Consider the following 19,973-nt stretch of genomic DNA (forward strand, 5'->3'; position numbering starts at 1 on the left):
GCTGTTTCTGCATCTATTGAGATGATCATGTGTTTTTTGTTGTTTCTTTTGTTGATGTGATGTATCACATTGATTGATTTGCATATGTTGAACCATCCCTGTGAACTTGAGATGAATCTCACTTGGTTGTGGCGTATAATCTTTTTTATGTGTTGTTGGATTCAGTTTGCTAATATTTTTTTGAGAATTTTTGCATCTATATTTATCAAATATATTGGTCTGTAATTTTCTTTTTTGGTGGTATTTTTATCTGGTTTTGGTATCAGGGTGATGGTGGCTTCATAAAATGTCTTTGGGAGTGTTGCCTCCTCTTCAGTCTTTTGGAAGAGTTTGAGAAGGATCAGTATAAGTTCTTCTTTGTATATTTAGTAGAATTTGCCTGTGAAGCCATCTGGTCCTGGACTTCTGTTTGTAGGGCGTTTTTGTTTTGTTTTGTTTTTTTTTAATTACAGATTCTATTTTACTTCTAGTGATCGGTCTGTTCAAATATCTGTTTCTTCTTGGTTCAATTTTGGTGGACTATATGTTTCTAGAAACTTGTCCATTTCTTCTAGGTTGTTGAATTTGTTGGCATGTAATTGTTCATAGTATTCTCTTATTATTTCTTTTTGTATTTCTGCAGTATTGGTTGATATGTCTCCTTTTTCATTTCTTTTTTTAAAAAATTAATTTTATTTATTTTGGCTGCATTGGGTCTTCGTTGCTGTGTGCGGGCTTTCTCTAGTTGTGGTGAGCGGGGGCTACTCTTCATTGCAGTGTGCGGGCTTCTCTTGTTGTGGAGCATGGGCTCTAGGCATGCAGGCTTCAGTAGTTGCAGCATGCGGGTTCAGTAGTTGTGGCTTACAGGCCCTAGACCACGTGGGCTTCAGTAGTTGTGATGCGTGGGTTCAGTAGTTGTGGCTCACGAGCTCTAGAGTGCAGGCTCAGTAGTTGTGGGACACGGGCTTAGTTGCTCCGCAGCATGTGGGATCTTCCTGGACCAGGGACTGAACCCATGTCCCCTGCATTGGCAGGCAGATTCTTAACCACTGCGCCACCAGGGAATTCCTCCTTTTTCATTTCTTATTTTGTTTATTTGGGTTTTCTCTCTTTTCTTCTTGGTGAGCCTGGCCAGAGGTTTGTCAATTTTGTTTACCCTTTCAAAGAACCAGCTCTTGGTTTTATGGATTTTTTACTATTTTTTAAATCTCTATTTTATTTATTTCCTCTCTGATCTTTATTATTTCCTTCCTCCTGCTTACTTTAGGTTTTGCTTGTTCTTCTTTTTCTAATTCTTTTAAGTGGTAGGTTAGGTTGTTTATTTGAGATTTTTCTTGTTTTCTGAGGAAGGCCTGTATCACTATGAACTTCCCTCTAAGACCTGCTTTTTGATACATCTCAGATTTTGTATGGTGTGTTTTCATTGTCATTTGTCTCAAGGTATTTTTAAATTTCCTCTTTGATTTCCTCATTGACCCATTGGTTTTTTAGTAGCATGTTGTTTAGTCTCCATGTAATCATTTTTTCTCATTTCTTTTTCTGTGGTTGATCTCTAGTTTCATGCAGCTTCCCCTAATTTTTATATCTTATGTAACTGTGGAACATATGTCAAAACTAAGAAATTAACATTGGTGCACTACTGTTAACTACACTATAAACTACTTAGATTTCATCAGTTTTTCCACTACTATCTTTTTTGTTCCAGAATTCAATCCAGAATATCATATTGTATTTAGCACATGCACACACACACACATCTACACTATCCATTTCTTTCAAAGAAATCCAAATCCAAAATCTTTCCATCTCTTCATCTCTGTATCCCTCTATTTTGCTACCTATATTTAGAACCACAAGTTCATACCTGTAATCCCAAGTCCATACCACAGGGTTTATTTTATCTTTTGTATTTTCCTTATTTATAATTTCCTTGACCATGAGAAACTTAGCACCTGTTATCCTCAATATAATTACTTATTGGCTAGATCCCCCTGTATGTAACCAATTTCCTTACTCCACTGGCTGCTGGCCCTTTCAACCACCTGCCTCACATGGATTCAGACCCTTACTAGGTTGCCCCCATCACACAGGCCTGCCTATTGGCTTTTTGATTGAATTAGGAAAGAAAGAAGGAAGGTAGAAAGTTGTACAAGTTTCTTAATCTCTTAGAATCTCATTTTCCTTATATTAATTGTTTAGGGATCAATAATACCCACCCTGTTGCAAGTAAAGTGCTAAACACAGCATCGAGTAGGAAATAAGCACTCAATAAATAGGACTTGTACCGCTTGATTGTTATTGTTATCAAGGACCAATTAAGCATGAAGCAGGAGGCCTAGAAGGAGGGACTGCGAAGGTGAGTGATTTTGGTCTTTGCCACCATGACAAATGTTGGCAAACTAGATATACATGAAAAATTTACCTAAAAAGTCGATCTTCTATTACTCAGAGACACTTTATGAGCCTGGGCTTATTAGAATTTGTTGGCGTAAGTCAGAGCTTCCCAACCTCAGCACTACTGATGTTTGGGGTCAGAGAATTATTTGCTGTGGAGAACCGTTCTGTGCATTATAGGATGTTTAACAGCTGCCTGGCTTTAACCCCCTAGAAGTAGCACCCCTCTCCAAATTGTTAGAACCAAAAATTTCTCCAGAAATTGACAAAGGTCTCCTGAGGTCAAAATCTCACACATACACCCACACCCCTTGCCCCCTAGCTGAGACCCGCTGGAGTAAATGGTCGGCTTTGTCTTGACTATATTCTCTGTTACCATGTTTGAGAAATGGAATACTTGATTTAATTTTAAAAATTCTTAACAAAGTTACCTTATAGTATTTTTCCAAAGATTTGGACTGAAAATCAATGACACAATTCGAAATTGGGCTGAAAATAATTTAATCTCAGTTTTGAGTCAGAAGTTGCTGATTTGAGCCTTAGTTACCACTGAATTGTGGACATATGCAAATCCTGGTCAGCACAGAGTCTTCCTAATGTGACTTTGGCTAATAAGGCTTGCCATAAGAAAATTATAACAAGGATTTGCACTCTCCTTTCTTTCAAAGCAATCCAAGCACTGCTTTTCTAGTCTTTTCTCCCATAGTTCGCTTCATGCATTTTACATTCTAGCCAAATGGGATGTTCTTTGTCCAATAAACATTAGTTGGAATAATGAGTAGATATTTATTAACTTTCCTAAAAGAAAGGAAGTGGGAAATTTATTGCCCCATCTTACCAAGGGCTAAATTTTTCAAAAATGATTTAGGTAGTCGGTAGCAGTGTGAGCCAGAATGAAGCGTGAATTAAGATTTTTAAAGAATTGCTCTAGTTCTTCCACTGAAGTCTCTGAAAGCTTTTTTGCACAAGGATCTCCTGATAGTGCCCAAGTCACTGCAGTCTATCGAAGTCTACAGTTCCACCTTTTACTGGAGAGAGAACTTGCTGTTAAAGAATTGGAGGGGAACATCAAAAACAACCAAACAAATAAAATAGGCAATTACATAAATTAAAATGATCAACCCAAGTAAAAACCTTAACTCCTCAGGACGACACTGAACAGGCCCTAAATTCAAAGCACCTCTCATTTTGCACCACCTCACAGAGTAGGGGTTTTGGTGATCTGTGCAGGGTGAGCTTTGCATCAACACAGAGGATTGCATGGCAATAAGCCTTCTCAGCTGAAGCCTGAAGGAGAGCGAGTGCCTAGTAAACTCTTGCAGGGTGCTGATTTTAGGAATACCAGCTTCTGGTAACCTGCCATTATTAATTTAAGAGGTTGGTAATACACAGGCCACCTGTGTTAACCAATGCAAGGGAAGGCGAGTCATTTGGCTCGAGAATGAAAGAGCGGACTCCCAGTGATGGATATGCTTGCTCCCCCTCAGACAGTCTTTCCAAACGACCAGTGAGCCTCAGACCATACTTTTAGAAACGGTGCCCTTAGGCCATCAGTCTCAAAAGTTTGACAGTAATTTCCCTGTCTACCTGGTAACCTGCCACCATACTGTACGCACTACACCCAACACAGCAAACTTACTGATTGCACCCACTTTGTCTCCTCATGCCTCCACCCTCCCCCCAGCTGTCTGCCGGTACCAGTCAAACGCCTGCGGGAGAAAAAAGTCGCCTTCATCAGAAAAACAAACAACCGGAAAACCACTTAGGGATGGGTTCCTTGGACCATGCTACAAAAAGAGATAATGGTTCTTTCTCAGTGTACCTATTGACATTCATTGAGCAGCATATAGTTTATTTTAGCTAGAGTTTGTGATGTAGCATCTATATTTAATTCCACAGGCTTTCGGGCAACTCATATATTTACAAACACACTCCGGGAAACAATGTTGTTTGCTGGTCACAGCTGCATCTGTAACATCTCTGGAGCTCTGCGCTGTTTGGCAGAGCCCAGGGCATTGTCATTTTACATTCCGGTCTGTGCCAAGGCCCCAGTAGGGCAGAGCTTGGGCTAAAAGTTCAGATTCGGTGACAGGCGTGGCAGAAAGTCAGGAGCAAGAGTAACTGTGAGGGCTGTGGGTCAGGATGGAGAGTTCCTTGTCAGCCCGGCCTTAGTGCTGCAGCCTGCACAGTGGTGAGCATTTTCCATGTGATTGCCTTAGGCTTATTTCGGCTTCCCAGGCCTGAAAGAAACAAACTAGCCTATGTATACAGAGGCTGGCTCTGCTGGCAAGTGAGCTGGGGCTTCAGCGATGGAAGCCAGCCTGGTGGGAAGGAGGCAGGAAAAGAGAAGGTTTCCTCTCTGCAGGGTGGAACAAGCTGTCTGCCAGGGATGCGGAGGGGATGACTAAGGCAGCTTCAGCAGCTGGATCCAGGGAGAGCGACTGGGCATAGCCAGGGGCAGGGGCCAGATGGCATGATTCAGGCAATCTTGGTAACAGAATACATAAAGAGGGATATATCAAGAGCTGGTGGGACAATTCAGAATTAGGCAAAGGGGCAGCCAATCCTTGGAGGTCTGTCTCCTACGACAGGAAGTAGGGAGCTGAGAGCAGGGGGCGCAGGAGCCAGCAGCGGTGCAAGCCCCTTACACCTTAGATGGACACCCTGAGATTGGGCAGGAAGGAGGATGGGGAACTTGGGTACAGGCTCAGTTGGGTTTGGGGGTCTAAGGGAAGAGCATTGTAACTCAGGGCAGGAAACCAGCAGTTGTGGGTTGTCCACCAAGGCCCAGTTGGGGGGAACATGCCTGACCTTATGGTTTCTAAGACATCACAAGGGAGATACAATTGCCTTCTTATAAGGCCATGCTGACAGGCCATCTAAACAGGAGCCACATGGCTTCTTCCAAAGCAGAAGGCTTAAGCATCCTTGTCCAAGCCAGGAAATTTATTTTAGGTGCATCTTGATTTTGCTCTCTAAGATTTTTAGACTTTTCATCAATCCATGGAAATTTTAAAAATAAGAGTGACCTAGAGGAATTTAGGATAAACTTCTGTGACCACAGCTCCCTTATGAGACTCACATCTGTGGATCTTAGGTTAATAGGTCATTTAGACTGTCCAAAGGACTTTCTTGGGATAACATCATTGACTTCTCTGTTCTTGAGTTTCTTCCTCTGTAAAATGCGCATAATAACAACATCAACCTCATAAAGTTTTACAAGAATTAAATGAGCCAATGAATGGAAAGTTTTGAGACCAATGTCTGGCACATAATAACTGGTATCAAAACATAATTGTCGATGATGACGATGGTAACTCTGGAACTCATGGATCCTGGCTTCTGAAAATTTCAGTTGACCTCTGACACATGTGAAATAAAGATGAAATGAGCTCTAGGCTTAGCATTGAGAGACCCAGGTTCAAGTCTTGTTTTTGCCCCCAAATAGTGAATAACTCACAATAACTAACTGCACTTCTGTGGCCCTATGTTTTCTCATCTGTCAAACGATGTGAAGGGGGTTCTATCACTGGCTTACACTGGAGAGTTACATCAAAATCTTCTTAGGGGGTTTTCAAAATATTCTATAATAAAATATAGAAATACACCCCAACCCAAGATATCAGTCATTCCTTTCTTCTCTTTCCTTGTCTCCGTACCTCACCTCTCCCCACTGACACGTACCACACACACACTCCAGGCTGCTGAGACCCACTAGGCCATGTAATCGCTAGGATCTCACCCCTTCCCCCAGTTCCATGATCTGATCAGGTGGAAATTAATCAGGGACCAGAGGCTGTAGGAAGGCAAAGTAACAAAGTAATCAACACACAGTCTAGCTTTGACAGGCTTCTTGGAGAACAAGAGTCTCAAAGATGTAATAGACAGATATAGACTCAGGGAGAAAAAAGGAAGACAGGAGTGAGTAAATGGTGGGGCCCATAGCCAGACTATCGGGGATCAAGTGACAGAGGCCACAGATAAAACCAAAAGGACTGCCCACCTCTGCAGTCATTATCTATGGAGGACCGGGGGAGGAAGACCAGTGAGGCCACTTGGAGTGACCTGTGGAGACCCCTGAGGCCTAATGAGGACACATTTTTAACAGAGACTTTATCTTCTCAGGCTTCTTACCTGTAAACAACAACAACAACAGCAGCAAAACAAACAAGAAACCCGTATTGAATGAGGTGGTACCTCTGGACTCTTTTTGGCATCAATAACCTATGTTGATGCCTTTGAAGAAATAACAGTGAACACACACACAGCACTCACTGTGGGCCAGGCACTTTTCAGGGCCTTTACAAATGTTGTTGCATTTAATCCCCACAAGCCCATGAGGAAGCACTATTATTATTGTTGTTTTTTCTTTCCTTTTTTTTTTTTTAACAGTTGAGGAAGCTGAGCCAGGAGAAGTGGAGCCAACGTGAGAAGCCAGGTGTTCTGGCTCCGTGGTCTCTGCTTGTAACCCCTCCACTGCTGAACTGCTGATGGAGGGCTTGGTGCCTGGGGAAGGAAGGAAGGAAGGCAGGCAGATGTGTTCTCAGGCCACAGGGAGCTGCTGGGGTCTCATAATGCAGGCGTATAATGGAAGCAGTTTTGAGGAAGGTTAATATGCATGGAGATCAGGTTTTAAAGGCTTTGAAATGTGCAACTTTTCATTTAGAGATTCTGTTTGATCGGCAGTGCTTTCCTTCTCTTTTCTGGAGACCCCTGTGACCTCAAGGGAAGTTCTGGGCCGGAGGGCCCACCCTGGTCTGCACATGGTGACCCAGGCTTTATCACATGAGACTCTGGGCAAGCCTGTCAGTTAGCTTGTCTCCCCAAGGAAAGTGCCAAGGACACCCGGCAGGCAAGTCTGAAACCTCTGCCGCTGACACATGAATCAGTCCTTGATGAGTGAAGGGCTGGTTATCACACAGCAGAAACCTATAAACTGGGGGCCCTGAGGGGATGGAGCCTATGACGTCTAATGTAACTAAAGCTGTGTGTGTGTGTGTGTGTGTGTGTGTGTGTGCGCGCGCGAATGTGAGAGAGAGAGAGAGAGAGAGAGAGAGAGAGAGAATATTGTTTTAAGCTCATTACAGGATCCTCAAGTCCTATGTTTTGTTGCTGCTCCAAGAGGGCAAGTGTTGGGTCTGTCTTGTTCATCAGATTTACCACCATCACCTGGTACAGTCCTGGTGCGTAGAAACCGCTTAATAACTGATTGACTATTCGATGGACAGAGGTGAGGGAGGGTGAGGAGAGCTGAGTGATAGGTTTTGGAGTCGGAATATCCGAGTTTCATTTCTGCTTCCTTGTGGAATTGTATCCAGCAAGTCCCTTAGCCTCTCCCAGTCGCTCCTCTTAAAGGTCTCAGATGAATGCAAGAACATTTAGTAATCATGATAGTAAATAGTAAATCATGATAGAGCTTACCTTCGTACAAATCATCCTTAACATTGTTAACCTGAGTCTGTGCAGGGAGGCTATCCCTATTCCTCACCTATCTTAAGTCTAGCAGTGGGGGAATGCATCAAGTGGACCTTGCTAGGTCCAGGCCAGTTCTGAGGGTGACACTGAAGGTCATATCCCAGAGCCTGGAGAGGAGAGTGGCAGTCGGGGTATGACATCTGCCCGGGTGCACACGGGGAATGGTGGGCACTGCTGAAGCTCTCTGAAGTGCAACGAGGAACATATTATAGGGATAAAAAGGCTGTGGTTAGGGTCTGTTGAGGCTGGCAGATCATCCCAACAAGAGAGGAGAATACAAGTCATTCATCTGAATGGATAGCATCCCCATCTACCCTTCACCCCAGGATGTCCTGTCATTTCTCTGGTCTCCTCTCCCTTTCTAGTCAAAACAGGAGGTTTTGTGTCCAGATGTTGTGGATAACAAGAACAAATAACACTTTCTGTGAGTTTTTACTACTGACACCCTCAGATTTATTCAAGAAAACATCTCTTCAATAGAGTTGACCAATTAACCACTCAAATGGCTTGAAAACTTATTTAATGTCACTGCCTAATCATTTTATTAAATGTCACTGCTCCAACAGGCAAGAATGTCTGCTTTATCCCTCACTTCTCTTATGCTTCACTCCCTTTCTAAAACACAGAGCCTCCTCCCGAAGAAGACTAAAATCTCAGAGCCTCACCCCTCATATTTGTGCCCCTTTCATTTGCATAGAATTTAGGGATTTCTGTTTTGGGCAGGACCATGGGGATCATCTCACCTCTTAAGTCATTTTACTGATGCCCAAAGGGAGGCTCCCAGGGGAAGTGACTTGCTCCCAAGGGCACCGACTTGTAAGTAGCAAAGCCTGCATGTTTTTATAGCTGTAAATCATGTAAGTGGTGCAGTGAAGTGTAAATACTGTAGGAGCTAGAGTAGGTAGACCCAGATCTGCCACCGACACACATGACCTTGTGCGACTCACTTATCTATTCCTAGCCTCAGTGTTCTCATCTGTTAAAAGGGGATCCTACATTTTGAGAGACAAAGATCGAGCGTCATTTTATTATCTGTGCTTCATAAGTAGTAACGACCACACAAATAGAAAATGATGTCTGCTGGTATTGATTCATGATAATTGTTAACAACATTAACAATTTTGTTAATTATAGTACTAATTTCACATCTACTTCTCCTTTTCTTCTGGCATCTAGCAACAGCTTAGCCATAGCCTTAACTCCTCCAACATGGGGCCCCTCCCCTGCACAGTATTTTTCAAAGAGGAAACTGTACTTCTATCTCCCTTGCCAAGATTTAGTACCTAAGCAGCTGATGCCCCAGATCCTAACTGCTCTATTGACACACCTAGCGTACGTGGAGATGGAGACCAACAGGAGGACACAAAAGAGTCCCCAGAAGTCTTCAGCTGGGTGACAATCTTGGTGGAGATGTGATTCTTTTTTTTTTTTTTTTTTTTTTTTTTTTAAAGATTTATTTTTTTATTGATTAATTGATTGATTGATTGATTGCTATGTTGGGTCTTCGTTTCTGTGCTAGGGCCTTCTCTAGTTGTGGCAAGCGGGGGCCACTCCTCATCACGGTGCGCGGGCCTCTCACCATCGCGGCCCCTCCTGTTGCGGAGCACAGCTCCAGACGCGCAGGCTCAGTAATTGTGGCTCACGGGCCCAGCCGCTCCGCGGCATGTGGGATCTTCCCAGACCAGGGCTCGAACCCGCATCCCCCGCATTAGCAGGCAGACTCCCAACCACTGCGCCACCAGGGAAGCCCGAGATGTGATTCTTATAAGCTTTCCCGTGTTGAAGACCGTGCTGCCCACCTCTCATGTGATTTCATCTACACCTGATTTTCTCATTTGACAGAACTGGAACCCATTGAATTCATGGCTTAACGAACAAATACGAGCTAATGTACTCACAAAGGAGAAGCCATGACTTATTCTACTTGTACCTTCGGGCCAAAGCTGATTTATAATTTGTGTAGGTGTAGAACTCTGTCTTGAGTAGGGTCCAAGTAAGTGAAATTATTTGGCTTTCACAAGTAAATTTCTAATTTTTTCCTCAAGGAGCTAGCTTAGCCGTGACTTTAATACACTCACATGTAACATAGAGATTTACTTTCACAACCAGTTTTAGGACAAAATGGACACATAGAAGCCTCATGGGGAAGGTGAGAATTGTTTTAACCTGCTGAATATTAACAGTACCAGCGCAAGACTCGAGAATCTAGATGGTTAAGATTTGCTTGACAGGTTGCTGTTACAAAATTTCTAGTAATATTGTTTGTGGAGCATAAACAGTAAATGCCCGAAAGCTATCCTCCTTGAAAAGTCTAATTTTTACGCAACTGTCAATGCAGCAATTACTTTGTCTTTTTTTTTTTTTTTAAAGGTGAAGGAACATGTTCTAGGTATTTTTTTAAGGAAAATTTTGAAAAAAGTTTAAAACTTTTTTCTTAAAAAGAGATTTTTTTTTTTTTTTGTCAAAATGTTTTCAGATCCTGAGAAAAACCAATGAAACGGAAACCATATGATTCTGAGGCCAGGTTTTTTAGAGGCGCCGTCAGCACTGAATTCAGGCGTTCTTGCTGTGCTCAGCAGACCCGGCCCAGCAATCAAAGCCATTTGATTCTAAAGCTGATACTTCTATAACCAGGCAGGTTCCAGCACATTGTGAACCCTGAAAAAGCATAATTACAAACAAAGAATGACAAGAAGCACACGTTGACTTAATATAGCTCGCTTCTTTCAAAGAGCGCACAGCTTTTCACACACACGCTCTCACCTGTCCTTAGAAACCCGCGATTAGCAGGGGAGGGGACGGCTGCCACCCCTGTGTTACAGCACAGGCCACCAAGAGGCTCGGTGGCTGGGCCAAGGCCACACGTTGTCACCGGCTCACAGTGACGCCTCTATGAAACGCATCGAATTGATTGATCACGTATTTTTGAAGACTGACTCCGTATGAGAGCTGAAGTTTTTCAGAAAAACAAAGACCTGGACTTTGACCTTGAAGGGTCCAAAACCTAGGCAGGGCTGGTGTTACGGCTCAGCAGAGATGATCAGACTTAGGGGAGATGATCATCATCACTCTGCTCAAGAAATTGCCACGCTAGCTTTTTCTCATGCCGAGAATAATCGCTAGTCTTCTCCAGAAATCACCAAGAGCCCTCAAAGGTGTGCAGAATGGGAGCGAGGTCCTTTACGTGTCTATTATTTTTCAATTGCTGTGTAAAGAATTAACCACAAACTTAGTGACATAAAGCAGTATGAATTCATTATGTCACAGTTTCTGTGGGTCAGGAGTCCAGGTATGGGTTCGCTGGGTCCTCTGCTCAGGGCCTCACAAGACTGAAATCAAGGTGTCAGTCAGGAAAGCAGTTCCCATCTGGGACTCAGGGTTCTCTTCCGGGCTCATGTGGTTGTTGGCGGAATCGGTTTTCTTTTTCTTCTTTTTTTTTCAATTGGAGTTTAATTGCTTTACAATGTTGTGTTGATTTCTGCTGTACAGTGAAGTCAATCAGCTATGTGTATACCTATATCCCCTCCCTCTTGAACCTCCCCCCACCCCACCCCCATCCCACCCATCTAGGTCGTAACAGAGCACTGAGCTTCCTGTGCTTTATAGCTTGCTCCCACTAGCTATTTTACGCATGGTAGAGAATATATGTCCATCCTAATCTCCCAACTTGTCCCACCCTTCCCTTCCCCCCCATGTCCCATGTCCATTCTCCACTTCTGCATCTCTATTCCTACCCTGGAAATAGGTTCATCTGTACCATTTTTCTAGATTCCACATAAATGTGTTAATATACGATATTTGTTTTTCTCTTTCTGGCTTACTTCACTCTGTATGACAGACTGTAGGTCCATCCACATCTCTACAAATGACCCAATTTTGTTCCTTTTTATGGCTGAGTAATATTCCTTAGACATTTCACTGAAGAAGACATAGAAATGGCCAAGAGGCATGTGAAAAGATGCTCAACATCACTAATTATTAGAGAAATACAAATCAAAACTGCAATGATGTATCACCTCACACTGGTCAGAATGTCCATCATCAAAAAATCTACAAATGATAAATGCTGGAGAGGGTGTGGAGAAACGGGAACCCTTTTGCACTGTTGGTGGGAATGTAAATTGATACAGCTATTGTGGAGAACAGTATGGAGGTTCCTTAAAAAACTAAAAATAGAATTACCATATGACCCAGCAATCCCACTACTGGGCATATACCCTGAGAAAACCATAATTCAAAAAGAGTCATGTACCACAATGTTCATTGCAGCTCTATTTACAAGAGCCAGGACATGGAAACAATCTAAATGTCCAACAACAGATGAATGGATAAAGAAGATATGGTACAAATATACAGTGGAATATTACTCAGCCATAAAAAGGAATTGGTTTTCTTGGGGTGGTACAACTGTGGTTCCCATTTTCTTACTGGCTGTTGACTGGGAATTGTATTCAGTTCCTAGAGGCCACCCACAACCCCTTGCTGCGTGGCCCGCATAGACTGTACACAGCTTAGCTGTTTGCTTTCTTCCAGGGCAGCTAGATCCTGTCTCTCTGACACTTCACCTTCTTTTAGAGGTTCACCTGATTAGGCCAGGCCCACCCAAGATACTTTTCCTTTTGATTAACTCAAAGTCAACTGATCAGTAACCTGATCCTGGAAGGAGTATCCCATCATATTCACAGGGCCTGCCTGCACTCAGGGGGAGGAGATTATAAAGGGCCCACACAGAAGGGCTCAAGAATCTTGGGGACCATTTTAGAAACCTGCATTCTGCAGTGCCCTACCTGTGTCAGTGCTTGTCCGCCTTACTGTGTTTGCTGCCTTGGCCTGCTGTGTCAAGCAGCCCCAGTCTCCAAAATGTGCCTCCATTAATATGCCTTTAGAAAGAGAACAATATTTTATAAGAGGAACTAATCACTAATGGTAGGTAGTGTTTCAGACAATGTAACGAGCACTTGCTTTCATATTGTCGGTACTTAGCAGAGTGTCTGGCACTTAGGAGTCCTCAGTTTCTGTTTCTCAAGCAACGAATGCATGGACGATTAAATGAGAAATATTTTGGGCATCCTCATCAGATTACATCCCATAAAAATAAATGCCTACCCCTCCATGTGCAAGGCTGATTCCTCCTTTTAGTTTATAGCACTATTTCCGCCCCCCCACCCCCAACCCCGGTTTAAAAGTAACGCCTGCTTATTATAAAAACACTTGGAAATGTGTCTTCTTTCTATGGTTTTATTTTTTATATTTAACTTCTTAATCCATCTGGAACTAATTTCCCAATATTATGTATAAAATAGTCTACCCCCTACCCATTTAATCTGTGATGCATACACACACACACACACACACACACACACACACGTTCTTATGTATAATAAGGTCTATTTCTGAGCTAGCTGTTCTGTTTCATTGATCTGCCCACCCACTTTGTGTGCCAGTATCACCTAGTTACTTACTGGAATTTTATAATATGTTTTAGGATCTGGTAGGGCAGATGTTGCCTCGCTATTTGTCCTTCAGCCCCCCTGTCCACCAGTTCATTAAGTACGGGTCTATCTTGCTGCCCACTCTAGCGCCTTAGAGAGCAAAGCATTCTTTGGAAAAGTCTGGACATGGAACCAGATCTAGGTTCATATTCTACCTTTGCATCTTCCTAGGCCAGCACCTCTGAGTCTCAGGGAAATGTAAACTTGCAATAATAATGCTTATAGTAGAAACTTTCTGTGAGAATTAACTGGGAAACTTCTAAGAATTACCCAGTGCATATTAGATGGTCAATACCTACTAAGCAGAGTAGAGGAGTGACTCTGAAGGTCCATGCACCCATGCTTCTGTCCCTTTATCCTTACCAGCAGGCACTGCAACACTTCTGAAAGCATCTTGTGCAAATGCTGAGGCTCAGATCTGTCAGACTCAGGCCAGCTTTTAGGCTGGGGGTAACCAGGATTAAGAATTGGCCCCAGCCTCTGGGCAGCCTCTTCAGGGTTTGCACTGGTCCAAGGGAAGTTTGTTGAACTGGAGCCATTCCTGAGTGACCCGGGGTCCTGGGGAATGGGAGTGAGTCAAATGCTGAAGCCCACCTGGCCTTATAGAAGTCTGGAAGTGCCAGTGAATTGACACCCCTTGCTTCATCACAGGAAGCTCATCTCTGGACTTTGGCAGCCAGAGAAAGGCCTCAAAGCCACAAATTACACGTGTTGGGGATTGGAAGTCATTCTAGCACAGACCGAGGTGGTACTGGTGAGGGGAGGTGGGTGAGACTCTGACAGCATGTGCTAGACATTGAAGATTGAAGAAATGAATTCGATTGCAAGAACCCCCGCAGTACTGAGTCAGCCAGGAGTCTTGAAGGCCAAAGTCTTACTCCCTTCCTGGCACTTTCCCTCCAACTCAGAGAGGGCAGGGCAAGAATGCACTCATTCATTTCTTCAAGAAGCATCTCTGAAGGCCTACTGTGTGCTCTCAGGAACTAGGGTAGGGAGATACACAGCCCTGCCCTCAGAGAGCTTCCATACTACACAGTGAGGAGAAAGCGCAACGGCCATCCTTGTGTTCACGGATCTGTTCTCTGATGATGGTGATTTCCCACTGTAACTCTATCCCTGCATGGCCTTTTGTAAAGGAGCAGATCGATGTTCAAAGCAGGAAGTCCAAAGCTTGACTATTATCTAGTCAAGCCTCTTTCTTTTCTCTTCTTTTTTTTTTTAAAAATATAGTATAATCCTACATTTGTTTTTTTTTAAATTGAAGTATAGTTGATTTACAATGTTGTGTTACTTTCAGGTGTACAGCACTGTGATTCAGTTATTTATATATTAAGGTATTTTTATTTATAAAGTGTATATATATATACCTTTTCAGATCCTTTTCCCTTATAGGTTATTACAAAATATTGAGTACAGTTCCCTGTGCTATACAGTAGGTCCTTGTTGATTATCTGTTTTACATAGAGTAGTGTGTATATGTTAATCCCAAACTCCTAATTTATACCTCCCCTACTCCCTTTTCACAACCATAAGTTTGTTGTCTATGTCTGCAGGTCTATTTCTGTTTTATAAATAAATTCATTTGTATTTGTTTTTTTTAGCTTCCACATATAAGCAATATCATATCGTATTTGTCTTTCTCTGTCTGGCTTACTTCACTTTGTATGATAATCTCTAGGTCCATCCATGTTGCTGCTAATGGCATTATTTCATTCTTTTTTATGGCTGAGTAATATTCCATTGTGTGTGTGTGTGTGTGTGTGTATCACATCTTCCTTATCCATTCATCTGTCAGTGGATACTTAGGTTGCTTCCATGTCTTGGCAATTGTAAATAGTGCTGCTGTGAACATTGGGATGCATGTATCTTTTCAAATTATGGTTGTCTCTGGATATATGCCCAGGAATGGGATTGCTGGATCATATGGTAGCTCTATTTTTAGTAGTATTAGGAACCTCCATACTGTTCTCCATAGTAAGCATCTTTATTTTCCATAAGGGATAACTAAACTCAGAGAAGGGAAGTAATTTGCCCAAGTTCACCCAGCTTCATAACAGTGATGGGACTTCACTATTCTAACCACAATTCACCATCAGAAAAAGGGGGCTGCTCTTTGCTTTACATCAGGCCTCTAGAGGCTGCACACAATCTATGAGGCTATTATTGAAACATAGTGAACATTTTTGAGAGAGGAAGACAAGCGGATGGTGTTGAGTCTACACAGGAAACAAGGAAGCAACACAGTATAAAGGTTAGAGTTGGACCCCCTGCGGTCAAAATTCTGGTTTCTTCACTTGAAATCTGCGTGAAATTAAGCAACTTTCCTCCTATCTCTAAACCTCATCTTCTCGTCGGCAAAATGACAGTGGTGTTTCCTGTAGGAATGTTTTACGAATTAAATGAAATATACATCAACACGTAGCTCAATGCCTAGAAGGAAGATGTGTTACTAAGATAAAGGATTTCTACAATGGGCCCTGCCCAGGGAGATTCGATGCTCACAGGCGCATGAGGTCAGACCAGGGTGTGCAACTGACATCCCCGTGTTGTACTTTTCCAGTTCCAGGAGCCCTGGTGGAGCGGCACAGAGCGGGAGAGTGTGGCGAGAGAATGAAGACACCAACCGCCTGGGAGAAGCATGAGGTGGCAGTGCGGCGCTCGGTTTAGAGGGCTTCGGCCAGAGGCGGCGGCCCCATGGGCAGCTCTGCTGGCACTGGCCCTCCCCGGTTGGGTGCTGGCTGTCTCGGCCACGGCGGCCGCTTTGGTACCCGAGCATCATGCCTCCGCGGCCGGCCAGCCGCCCCTGGACTGGCTGCTCACAGATCGGGGCCCGTTCCACCGCGCGCAGGAGTACACCGACTTCGTGGAGCGCTACCGCCAGGGTTTTACCACCAGGTACAGGATCTACAGGTGAGTGGGGCGTCCCACTGAAGCCAGCCTGGGTCTGTGCAGGGCGCCAACCGCCAAGCCAGCTGGCAGGCCGCAGACTGCACTAGGAGAGAGCCGGAGAAGCAGCAGGCAGGGAGAAAAAACTTGCCATGTTGGTTTTTTAAAAAAGAGAGAAGAAAACACATACAAGTTGGAAAACCTGCTGATGCCTCCTGGGGAACTTAGCAAAAGGATTTCTATTTATAGGTTGTGCTGCTTATAAATTGAGGACAAATCAGGCGGCATGGATTCAGCATGCGGCCTGAGCTGCTGCAGGAGGTCAGAGTCGAATGCTGGGGCCGGGTTTTAAATAATGGGTGAGATACTTTTATGAGTTGTAATTACCTCGATATGCAGATGAAGGAAGGGCAGCTCCAGTTCCTGCCTTAGAGGTGGGAGCCCCGCAGGGGCAGGGATGGGCCTGCCCTCACCCTTGTCAAACACCACAGCCTCAGTGGGCCTTGTGCAAGGAAATGGGCTGCATCGTCCCTGCCCCTCGGCCTGTCCTCAGGAACATCAGAGCTGAATGTCAAACATGTGACCTGTCTGACCCATCTGACAAGGGATGAACCAGGTGCAAATTCCTGGCTGCTGGACCAGCACTTCAAAAGCACAAGGCTCCTCAAAATCCTCACCTCAGGCGACCCAGAGACCCTCAGGGCTCCCTTGAGTGCATCCCTGAATTCAACTTTCCCCTTCATCTCTCTGCTCAGTCTCTGCCTTAGTGTCACCCCCTTTTCCTCCTCACCTTGACCACAGTCTTCAGACAAACCTGGGAACTTTGCTAGAATTTTTTTCTTTTATTAAAGATATTTATTTTCCAATTACAGATTCATTTCTAATGAAAGAGAGAGAGAGAGAGGGAAAATATGAAAAAGCACAAAGAGAAACAGAGCCAGAAATTCACCTATTCTTTTGCCAGCTAGAGGTTGCTATTGGTAACCTTGGGCATGTGCATTCCTAGTCATATGAACATACTAAAGGTTTTGGCCCTCTTGCTGGATCTAGCACTTTACATGCCTTAGGTACATGAACTCATTTAATCCTTCTAATAGCCCTCTTTTGGAAGAACAATTATTCTCCCCTTTTTACAGATGAAGAAATTGAGGTCCAGAGAAGTTAAGGAACTTGGCGAGGGACACACAGCTAGTAAATGGTGAAGCTAGGATTAGCTCCCAAGTAGCAGTCAGACTCCAAAGTCTCGGTTCTTAAATTATATTTAAAGAAACTATATTTTTCTGTTTCTAAGAGGCTTTTTTTTTCTTTACTTCTGCAACACCATGCAGTCTGTTTAGGTTAGTACGGAGTCTCAGAAATAAGGTTTTAAGGTATTGAGCGTTGGGAGAGTCCCAAATGGTAAGTGCAGCCATTTACAGGGGACATTTTCCTGGTACACGATTCCCACATGCAGATGCAGACAAAGGGAAAGATGAGGTATTTGAGGAGCTGGTGCTTCATGGGTGCAGAGGTCCATAGAAATAAAAGCCATTTCTCTTCCAGTCTGGTATTAGAAGGGATTGCAGTTCTTACTCTCTGGTTCAGCGGCTCTGGTCCTTGCCATCCTCCAAAGACTGTAGTGGAAATTCACACAGGGCCACTGAGGCAGAGAGCGGCCAGCTCGGGCTGGGAGTGGCTGAGCTGACACCTGCTCTGGTAAAAGAGGTTAACTTGACTCTCAGTAAATATATAAGAAATTAGACCTGTGTCCCCCACGAATTTTCTATAAGGTAAATTCAGGGCGATGCTTCTCTTTATCAAAGAATTTCTTTTTCCATCCCTCCAAAAAAAAAAAAAAAGAAAAAAAGGGAAAAGAGAAAATCCACCCTAGAATGTGTTTAAGCAGCGAATCCCTCCAGTTCAGGAAAACAAGATTTAATTCACCTCAGACTTCTCCGTTTATCCCAAATCTTTCAAAAGCACTGTTATCACAAAAAAATTTTTTTAAAGTATGTTGGAACTGAAATGTCAGGCTGGGAATCCTAATACCACCATTCACTTCAAAGGGCTATAGGAACTAGAAGGAGTAAAGCACCAGTTTCCTTCACCCCTCCACAGATTTCTCTTGTCCTCAGGCCCCAGCCCCAAGGCTGGCGACCACTGAATGCCGGAGCAGCAGCTCAGAGCCGGCCCACGGGGAATGTCTGGAATCACTTCTGCACCATCAACCATTCTGTCAGTCCGCAATGGTTTTTTGATCATTTAATGTGACAGGCTCTTACACTGTGCCATTGTGTTTCTCTGGGGTCGGTTATTGCACATGAACCTGTACCTGGGGAAACAGTAACCAGTCATTCTGACAGGAATGCAGCGTTGCGATTTGCAACCCCTCGGCGGGGCAAGGGGAGAATGGTCACACACGGCCGCTCCAGGAGCATTCTGGGAGTCCTGCCTTTAGCTATTCAGCAAAAGGGTGGATCCATGGGTACTAGTTGTAGGGCTCTATATTATCCCCAAGGGAACTCACTCTTATCCCTCTCCCTTTTGTCTCTAGTGGTAATTCCTTCTAGCAAATTCAAGACCTTGCTTACTGTGACTAGAGCAGGTCACAGAAAACTGGTCTAGTCATCCCAAATGACTAGAAGGGCATTTTTTCCAGAAGGGCAGAGGGAGAAAGAGCTTACAGAGAATATCAGAAATGCTCCGTGGTGAAATATTGGGTCTCGAACAGGATTAGTCTTTTATTCAATTCTTTAAGAAAGCTTTTGTTACATGGAGATCATATGGTATCCATATGTGCTTTCCATGTAAGAAGGGAGGTGAGCTGTGGTGGGGGAAGAATAAGACTTTCCAATGGGGCTAGAATGTTCAGTGCAGAATTACATGAAGCTCTCTTACACAGCAGAAGAGAGACCCTTCTTCTCTTGTAGCTGTGTGTGGACATATTATAGCAATTACACAACCAGGTTCTAACATTAAGCTCTGAACCCCACCTATTCTTATTTGGAAATCAGAGTGTGCTCTCTGTTGGAGTAGATGACTGGTTGGTCTAGAATAGCTCTGGCCTCTCTAACCATGGGTCCCCAGAGATTGTTGCTCTCTCCATAAGTTTGTATTCTCGTAGGCATAGATGCTTCAGAGCGAAGGTTCTGGAGCCAGATGACCTGGACTCTAATCCTGGGGCCGCAGCTTACTAGCTGTATAATGTTGGGTTAATTATTAAATTTCTTTGTTCCCCAATTTCCTTATTTGTAAAATTAGGACAATAATAGTGCCCACCTAATGGATTGATGTGAAAATTAAACGAGTTAATTGATGTAAAACACTTAGAACGGTGCTTAATAAATATTACCTATTATTAGAGTATCCTCAACAAATATTAACCAATGCAAAAATTATAATGAGATGAGAGCCATGGGTACTATCTTCATGATAACATCTGCTAATGGCTTAGCATTTGACAGCTTATATTAATGGAAAAAAAAATTGTTCTCTTGCTTTCTTTTTTAAAGCATATTAACCTTAATTCCTCAATCTCTCTCTCTGCTGGGAGAGGAACTCAACTGGAGAATGAATGCATGTTTTCTGGGGCACACTCTTACTGGTCTTATGGACTTCCAGAAAGGGCTGGATCATTTCCAGCATGTTTTAGAGTCACCACAGGGAATGATCTTTCTCCTATAAAGTCAGGGGTTGCCAGCTGAGCAGACCTTCCTTAAGATGTCCTACAGAAGCTGGGCACCGGTCACTGCCAGCTCCCTGGTCCCA

General features: G+C 43.6%; 1 protein-coding gene across 1 annotated transcript in view; it reads left to right on the forward strand.

Moving 5' to 3' along the window:
* The window catches only part of BRINP2 (BMP/retinoic acid inducible neural specific 2), a 118,617-nt gene that overhangs the window by 50,506 nt on the left and 48,138 nt on the right, over positions 1 to 19,973 (forward strand). The window contains exon 2 of the mRNA XM_007165370.2: positions 15,901 to 16,250. Coding sequence (XP_007165432.1) covers positions 15,979 to 16,250 — 272 coding nt within the window. The 5' untranslated portion in view covers positions 15,901 to 15,978. The remainder of the gene's footprint in view (positions 1 to 15,900; positions 16,251 to 19,973) is intronic.

The sequence above is a fragment of the Balaenoptera acutorostrata genome, chromosome 1 (genome assembly GCF_949987535.1).
Source record: "Balaenoptera acutorostrata chromosome 1, mBalAcu1.1, whole genome shotgun sequence".
NCBI lineage: Eukaryota > Metazoa > Chordata > Mammalia > Artiodactyla > Balaenopteridae > Balaenoptera > Balaenoptera acutorostrata.